General features: G+C 43.8%; 2 protein-coding genes across 3 annotated transcripts; both read left to right on the forward strand.

Annotated features, from left to right (window-relative positions):
• The first annotated feature begins 137 nt into the window (after positions 1 to 137).
• Positions 138 to 4,053, forward strand: LOC128446510 (heterogeneous nuclear ribonucleoprotein A0). Of its 2 annotated transcripts, XM_053429603.1 has the most exons (3): positions 138 to 1,325; positions 2,640 to 2,747; positions 3,951 to 4,053. In XM_053429603.1, the coding sequence occupies exon 1, from the start codon at positions 244 to 246 to the stop codon at positions 1,165 to 1,167; it is 924 nt and encodes a 307-aa protein (XP_053285578.1). In that variant the 5' UTR covers positions 138 to 243; the 3' UTR covers positions 1,168 to 1,325; positions 2,640 to 2,747; positions 3,951 to 4,053. The 2 variants fall into 2 exon arrangements, with proteins under 2 accessions (XP_053285578.1, XP_053285577.1); XM_053429602.1 differs by lacking the exon at positions 3,951 to 4,053 and having other exon boundaries at positions 2,640 to 3,374.
• Positions 4,054 to 4,191: 138 nt separating this feature from the next.
• On the forward strand, positions 4,192 to 7,411 carry LOC128446512 (heterogeneous nuclear ribonucleoprotein A0). The gene is made up of 2 exons (XM_053429604.1): positions 4,192 to 4,784; positions 5,394 to 7,411. The coding sequence occupies exon 2, from the start codon at positions 5,631 to 5,633 to the stop codon at positions 6,531 to 6,533; it is 903 nt and encodes a 300-aa protein (XP_053285579.1). The 5' UTR covers positions 4,192 to 4,784; positions 5,394 to 5,630; the 3' UTR covers positions 6,534 to 7,411.
• Positions 7,412 to 8,650: the final 1,239 nt, after the last annotated feature.

Raw genomic sequence — 8,650 nt, forward strand, 5'->3', positions numbered from 1 at the left:
ACTTGTTTTGGAGTTTTTTTTTATATTTATATCAGTAAACAACTCTCTCTCTCTCTCTCTCGCTCTACGTGTATAGAGTTGTTTACGCGCTAAAGAGCTCCCCGCGGACCGGAAGAGGAGGCGCCGCTTCCTCGAGCCGCTCTCCGGTATAAATTCTGCTGCGTTCTTCCCCCTCCTCCACCATTTTGAGATTACCTAACGACTGCCTGACTTCAACCAGCGTCTCGGTTCCTTTGTTTGAAAATGAGCGACCAGCTTTGTAAACTCTTCGTCGGCGGACTCAACGTGGACACCGACAGCGATGGCCTGCGCAAGCACTTCGAGCAGTACGGCACCCTGACCGACTGCGTGGTGGTGGTGAACAAGCAGCTGCAGAGGTCGCGCTGCTTCGGCTTTGTGACCTACTCCACGCCGGAGGAGGCCGACTGCGCCATGGGGGCTAGGCCGCACACCGTCGACGGCAACACGGTCGAGGTGAAGCGCGCCGTGGCCAGGGAGGACGCCAACAAACCCGAGGCCCTCGCCAAGGTGAAGAAGATCTTCGTCGGTGGCTTGAAAGACGACATCGAGGAGGAGCACCTCATGGACCATTTCAGCCAGTACGGTGAGATCGAGAAGGCCGAAGTCATCTCCGACAAGGAGACCGGCAAGAAGAGGGGCTTCGGCTTCGTGTACTTCAACGAGCACGACGCGGCCGACAAGGCGGTCGTGGTGAAGTTTCACTCCATCAATGGACACAAAGTCGAGGTTAAGAAAGCCCTGACCAAGCAGGAGATGCAGGCGTCCGGCAGAGGCGGCATGGGGATGGGGGGAGGACGGGGAAGGGGCATGCGGTGTGGTCAAAATGGCTACGGCAACAGGGAGTACGGCAACTACAACTATGGAAATGGCGGCGGGGGCTATAATGGCGGCGGCGGTGGCGGCTACGGAGGAGGATACGGCGGATATGGCGGCGGCTATGGAGACCAGGGAAGTGGTGGATATGGTGGTGGAAACGGCTACAACGATTTTGGAAGCGGCTATGGGCAGCACACCTCCGGCTACGGCCCAATGAAGGGAGGGCCCTTCGGCAGCCAAAGGAGCGCGGCTCCCTACACCAGAGGAGGCGGCGGAGGTGGCGGCGGCGGTGGCTACCCGAGAGGAGGCTATGGCGGCGGTGGCTACTAAACGAGACTGCACAATGGAAACCCGACCACCCATCCCCCACCTCAACCGACCTCCGGCCTAAACTCAAATTCAGTTACGGGGCGTCTGTCGTGGAACCCAACCATGGCAGAGATATGGACACAGAGACCCCCTCTAATCATAACGAAGACCCCAAACAGGTAGGAAGGTCACTTCCCAGCAAGACTGATAATAACGAGCAGCTGTTTGCCGTTCTACTAGGACATGTAAACCAGAATAAAACACACACACTGACCCCTTTTATGGACCCACACAGACGCCAGTGTGGTCGTCGATTAGGTTATTAATTTTTTTATTTGCGTTCACTCGTTGTTTTTTGAAAGCTTTTTCAATGTAGGATTGTTTTTTGCTGACATTTTTAAAAGCAATTTAGATTATACTTTGTTTCCTGAAGTAAACCTAGTGTGATTTCAATGTATGAGAAAGCATGTTATGTGATTTCATAGATCTGACTGAAACTACCGATTTGTATGAAGGCGGGAACGTGACACTGCAGGATCCAGTTTCCTTGTTTCCTTCCCCTTATATTGTATTCAAACTCCTCACGCATAGTACTAGTTTCAACCTAAGTCTTGTTCATTTTTCCATTTACCTGTAGCAATATCTAATGTATATTGTATACTTTCATGTCTGGAGATCCAATCTACTGTTAAAACACTTTGGTATGCTTATGTATGTTCATTTTAAATAAAACGTTATACCACTTAGCTTAGTTATTTTACTTATTATTTAACCAGGCTTCCTCAAGTTTATCCACAGGTTTTATCTTCTCCTTGTTGCTCTTTAGTTCATCCCCGCAGTTTATTCCCTTACTCTCAGGTGGGTGAAATGAATGGTTGTAGTCTACCCGCAGCCAATGCATGTAGGCTTTGTAGGGTTTGACCTTTGCTAATATATATATTTTTTAATATTTCTTCTCATTTTTAACATATTTTAATACATATCTTTATGTGGACATGAGGGCTCTGATAATTATCTTTGATTATTCCTACATTTAGGTGTTCTTACTTCCTTATTCCAGTAGGCTATCCCAGCCAAAATAGCCGTAGCAGTTTGTTTGTAGGATACTTCAAGACCCTGTTGATTACCTGGGGTCGATTGTGATAGGAGTCTGAAATATCTCTTTAGGAATTCCACATCCAGCAAACTAGGTATGTAAATCAACCTGTCTTCACTCTGTGTTGGTCAACCATGTATGGAATATCTTTGACCTGGTGCACAAGCGCACTATTTATTTAAAACGACTTAACTCATCATAGCTCAATGCGCCTTTTTACATCTAGCTAATCTTAAATTAAGGGGTGTTACTTAATTTGGTCTTTTATGAACTTAAATTGGACGGTAGGAGACCCAAATTTAGTTCCACCGTTAAATGGAGCAAGTAAATTGGTGTCTCCTCCAGAAAACTATGCTGTGTCCAGTTACTCACTTTGTCTCTCTCCCATCTCCTCCAGGTTGCTATGGTAACCTGGGTACGAGGACATCACCCCTGAAAACGACTGGGGTGTGTGTCTCCATGCTGGCGGGGGGGACCAAGAGAGGCTGTGTCTTCTCCCCCTCAGGTGAAGTCAATTTCACAACGGATTCCAGTGTGTGGTCAAAATGACTATGAATGCAGCGCACAGGGTTATTGACCTGAGAAGTTTAGATTTTGGGTGAATTGAGCCTTCTCTGATTTTTTATTACTGCGAATATTACTTAATATAACTTCTCATTTCAGGTTGTGGACATTAGTGGATTCCCTTTTTTAAATGTTATTTTTACTTTAACTTGCCTAAATAGGTATTACTCCAAGTGAAATGAGAAAAGAATCTTATTGGTTTCAACAAACTAAAAGTATAACCCGCAAAACCCAAAGTGTACTGGGTTATTTGAAGATACATTGCAAATTATGTAAGTATTAAAATGATTGTCCTCAGACGATGCAGATACACTCAAGATAAGTTTTCAAAGTACAATAAATTATGTCAACACACTATTAAATGTATATACTAAATATCTATTGTTTCTTCAAGGTTGAGCAGAAATAAAGTTGAATGACGTTATTGGTCATATCAGTTAAGAAGGAACAACTGTCAGCAGACCTGCTTCAAAATGGGGAGCAATGATGGAAACTTGCCACTCTGATTAAATGCCCACCTTACTACTTGCATGTCTGTTCACTTTGAATAAAAAGTTATACAAAATTACTCGACCTCAAGTTTATTCAGGTATTACAGTTAAATGTTATAGTTGCCTTTTTCCAACAGTTTCTGCGCACAAAATATTCTTCAAACTGGCTCTGGACCATGACCTGAGAACACTTCTTAATTCTGGTTAGGTTTGTGATTAACAGGAAACAGAATTATGCAGGTATGTCAGTGATGGTGCATTTACTCAGGGCAAAACCAACAGGAAGGATTGAGACTGGCTCATTCGAGCAAATATCAAAGTCTATAGTTTCGGTCATTGGGGGGGGGGAATCAGTCAAATTATAAGATTGCTGCAAGTTGGGCTTCAGTGATTTATGCAAACAGATCAGGTCAGAAATGATCTTAGTGTTAAAAAGTGAGCTCGAGTAATTGCACGAGGGCTCACCAAGTAATTGGCATGTAATTTGTACATGCTGAATTGGTGCTTATGAAACATAACTAAAGTTTCATGCAGCACAATATGAGGAAAGTATATTCCTTAAATGAAGTTGATCTAATCAAAACTACTGTACTTGAGTTGAGTGATACATGACTTGGTGAATGGCGTGTAAATTTCTGTTTTATCTTTTGTAGGTCAATGATGCCTCTGATCATTCCTTAGGACAAGAAACCTCTGTTAAGATGGTTTGGCTCTTGATTTAAAAAATAAATCTATATATATTTTTATACCAACAGACTTGCTGTATTACTTCTTTTCATTGAGCATGGTTTGTTTGAATGCCCCTCCCGGGGACACGTGTTACACAGGGTCATTGAATATCTTGAGTATATGTTCAGGCTTGTGAGGACAAAGACCCATTGGTGGATTATTATTTGCTGTCCTGTAATGTGTTAAATTTGTGCTGGTATTGGTGAGCAGCTTGGCTGGACTGGTAATGTTATGATATTTGCCTCGAGTGGAAACCAAGGAAAGCTGTGTGATAAACTTATTTGGAGCCAGCTTTCTGTATCTCAGCATGTGGCAGTTGAAATGTGCGTTTTATTAGTTTTCATATGTATATAAGTAACGCTTTACACACAGTTACTTCCTTATCAAACAAAGTACAAAGCAGAATTAAAAAAACGTAAAGAAACCAGCTTGACGGCCCGGTTTAACAACTCGGCGGAAACGTAAACTGATACTGCAGATTTCTTGTTGACAAGAAGAACTTACAGTGAGTGATCACAGCAAGCAATTCCTTATAACATGGGCGTGTTGCAACATGCTTTAATGTGATGCAGATCTTATGAAATGAGTTCAAGAAGCAACCTGAAGATTTATTTGCCTGCATCAGCCTGGAGGAGGAGAGCAAGACGAGTTTCGTCTATTGTGAAAAACAGAAGCTGTAAGATCACGGCCACACTGCACCTCATAACTTCACCGCACAGATGTGAGATTTTGAGCAGAGCCACCACGTCTTACATATGGTACTATAAAGAATTTGTGTTTTAAGGAGTCAGCAACCTCTCTAAGGAGGTTAGGGTTAGTGTTGGTCACCGAAGATTGCAAAACTATTATGCAAGACATTTGTTGTTGGCTGAGTGAATTGGTGCTCCATTTTTTATTTCATCAGACCAGTGGGATCAGTTGTCAATTGTATATAACAAATGTCATATTGATAGGGGAAAATGTGTTGCTTTTGTGTGGGTATGATAATTAGTATTTAAAGATGAGTTTCCATCTTAAGCCTCAGGTGATGCCAGATTGCTGCAGTTTTGTTTGATTTATATTGTGGACACTTGATTATTTCATGTTTTATTTCAATGTAACATTTGATTTACAGGCTGTGGCTGGAGATTTGTTGTTAAGCTGTAGTTCAGATTTCTGGTATATTTTAAGAAGAGAGGCCTTTACATCGTACATAAGTAAAGTATATGGGACATAGTTTCACCTTGTCTTTTACATTGTCATGTGATATTACTGCAGCAAAGCTTGTGCTCCAAACTTATGAAATATTTTTTACATCAATTGATGGATTTTATACTTTTTATGAAATACCAAAGCAGCGTAATGGTGCTTTATGTTTTTATATGAAGGACACTGGTTGAAAAACACCGCTTCGAGAGAAGGAAGTAAAGATCTCCGACAGGACGTGAAAGCACCAGCAACGGACACCGCTCCTCAGCCAATCAGAGTGGAGATTGTTTTCAAGACGACCAATCAGGGACTGCCACGTCTTACGGTGGCGAGCGACCGGAGCGGAACGCCCAAATGCGTCTCATTGAAGAAGAAGAGCGACGCTCCTAGGCTTCCATCCCCTAAGACAGTCAGACATGTCGACCACTGTGTGTAAGCTGTTTGTCGGAGGACTGAATGTTGAGACCACGGTCGATGGCCTCCGCGGCCACTTCGAGCAGTTCGGCACGCTCAGCGACTGCGTGGTGGTCATGAATACGCAGGTCGGCCGGTCTCGCTGCTTCGGCTTCATCACCTACTCGACGCCGGAGGAGGCCGACACAGCAATGGCGGCTAAGCCACATGTTGTCGATGGCAAAAACGTGGAGCTGAAAGAAGCCATAGCCCGAGAGGACGCCGGTAAGCCGGACCTCCTCGCCAATGTCAAGAAGATCTTCGTCGGCGGCGTGAAGGACCACCTCGAGTCGGACCACCTGGTCGACTACTTCTCCACGTTCGGCGTGGTGGAGAAGGCCGAGATCATCTCTGACAAAACGACCGGCAGGAAGCGGGGCTTCGCCTTTGTCTACTTCGAGGATAGCGACTCTGCCACCAAAGCGGTGAACACCAAGTACCACGACATCGACGGGAACCAGGTGGAGGTGAAGAAGGCCATGACCAAGCAGGAAATGTCCACCGGCGGCGGCCGAGGAGGCCGGGGCCGAGGGATGCAGAGCTTCGGTGGCGGAAGAGGAGGAGGCGGCTACGGGAGAGGCTACGGTGCCAGTTACGGTGGCGGCGGCGGTTACGGGTACGGGGATGGTTACAACGGCGGCGGCGGAGGAGCCGCTTACGGAGGGGGCTACGGAGGCTATGAAGAATACGGCCAGGGTGGCGATTACAACAACGGGGACTATGGGGAAGGCTACGGACAGCATCAGTCCAACTATGGTGCAATGAAGGCGGACAGCTATTCCTACAGGAGCGCGGCTCCTTACAACCGGGGAGGGGGCGGCGGTGGCTACGGCCGAGGTGGCGGCTTCGGCGGAGGTTATCAGTGACACCCTCCATTTTGTGAGATGTATATGGGGGGAATTCTGAACTTGAATCTACACACACGGACACAGTACACAAGCCCAGGTGGAGGGGAGTGGGTGCGATGGTCCTCGTGGTTCAGGGCCCATCACCCACCATGCATTAATGAATGAGAATGTCCTCCTGGATCCTGCCCCCCCGACCTCCTCTATTTCCACACATGGACTTTACTACTAAGAATTGTGAATTGTTAAATTGTACTTTATGTCTTTTTTTGGGTGGTGGGGTGGATTGTTTTGAACTTTTTGTAATCCATGTCAGTCACGGCTTTTCCACTCAGATGTGAGTTTGTTTGTCTTGCAGACATGCTTTACTGTTGATTCATGAGCTCAGGGTTTTAGGTGAAGTTGGCGGAAGTGTCTGGCCACGTGGGACTCGACTGCTTGAATTTCTTGATCTTAAAAAAAACAACTCAACGTTTTTTTTTTCGCACTGTTCTGTTTGACTGTAGATTGACTTTATTCCACCTATCCCGTCCAATTAGACCTCCGGGCTTTTGTTTAAATTAAAACTGTTTTTGAAATCCATGTGTTCAGTTCGCCCCATATGTTGTATTCTGCTTTTATTAAAGTTTTTAATGTTTTGAAAAGCCATCTAATCTCGCAAGTTTTTAATTGATATACCCACGAGGGACCTTTTCCAGGAAGTAGTACTTTGGGATCTTGCGATATGAGCCGCCACCACCGGGGGGCGATGTTGTCTGAGAAGTAGTGCATCTCGTGTTCATCGGCCATTTTACACTGGAGGTAGAGGAAGCTGATTGTGCTTCACCAAAATTAGCACTGTAATGCTGATAAGTTCAGATGCTGCCTTTTTTAATACAATAAACATACAAACAACCTTTGATCCATTGACATTTTTCCTACATGGTTGCAAAGTGAAATATGTTTAACTTACTGATTTAAAATATATATATATTTTTTTATTAAGTACAATTCCAGTTTAACCTTGACAGCAGGGTGTTCCAGATTAACTGGTTTTGGTAATCGTTTGAATCGTATTCTCTGTAGTAGCTTGTCTGTAGCTGGGAACCCATGACAGAACAGCTGTAAAGTTATGACCTTGTTTTATTTCAATAACCTTAGTGGAGAGAATCATTTTTGGGTAAATCCACATGATTGGATTTCTTTTGAGACAAGCAGGGACTATTAAAGAGGAAGTAAGTCTGCTTTTATCAAATAAGGACACTCAGAGCACATAACTTCCACAATTCCCAACAATTTATTTTATGAAACTACATTTAAATTCATAAGATGTAGGATTTCATGAGGATCAGCACCAAAATCCAAACATCCATAAATACCAGTCCCAGAAACATGTCTGAGTGTTTTTATCATCAAGATCCATTAATTCTCTCGGAAAGGTCGAAAAACTTCCCATCTTGCAATATTAAAGAAGGTGAAATAATACAGTCCTGGATTTACCCCCTCCCAAGAATCACAGAAAAACGCAATGACCCATGACATATGGGTTTGCTCCTCTAAGCTTCCTGGTTACCTGGCCGGTAGTTTGTGTAACCCTGCAAACAAACAAAAAAACATAACCAAGGAGGTGGAGGTCGGTTTATATTCTTGCATACTTCATATCGGTAAGTCATGGGTTTGATTTCCTCATTTTTAATCACACTGCTCTATGAAACATTGCAATAAAATGTTTTACCTTAAACCTTCATGGTGAAGAAAGTACGATTTAAGAGCAAAATAATAAAATGTGCTGCACATTAGACATAAAAATGGACTAAGACAACATATTGTATAAAAGAAAAGTCAAGATGAAATTACATAATTAGGATCTTTAACAGCAAAATATAATAAAGCTTTTGTTAAAAAAAAAGGGGAGCAGAGTTTATCTGGTATAAATGGTTGAAACTGAATGCAGCTTCTCCATGTTCATTTTTGACTCTGAACCTGTCCCACATCTGAGAGGTATAAACAGTTCCAGCACCAAAGCAACCAGTGCATTTAAGCTGGAATGAAACTTGAAACTTGGTTCTGGATCTCGAGGACCACTTTAGGATTTGAGGCCCACTTATTGCTATTCAGCCAAGTTGCCATGTTTTTATTTTTGTAACTTGCTGATTGGA

This window comes from Pleuronectes platessa, chromosome 8 (genome assembly GCF_947347685.1).
Source record: "Pleuronectes platessa chromosome 8, fPlePla1.1, whole genome shotgun sequence".
Classification (NCBI taxonomy): Eukaryota; Metazoa; Chordata; class Actinopteri; order Pleuronectiformes; family Pleuronectidae; genus Pleuronectes; species Pleuronectes platessa.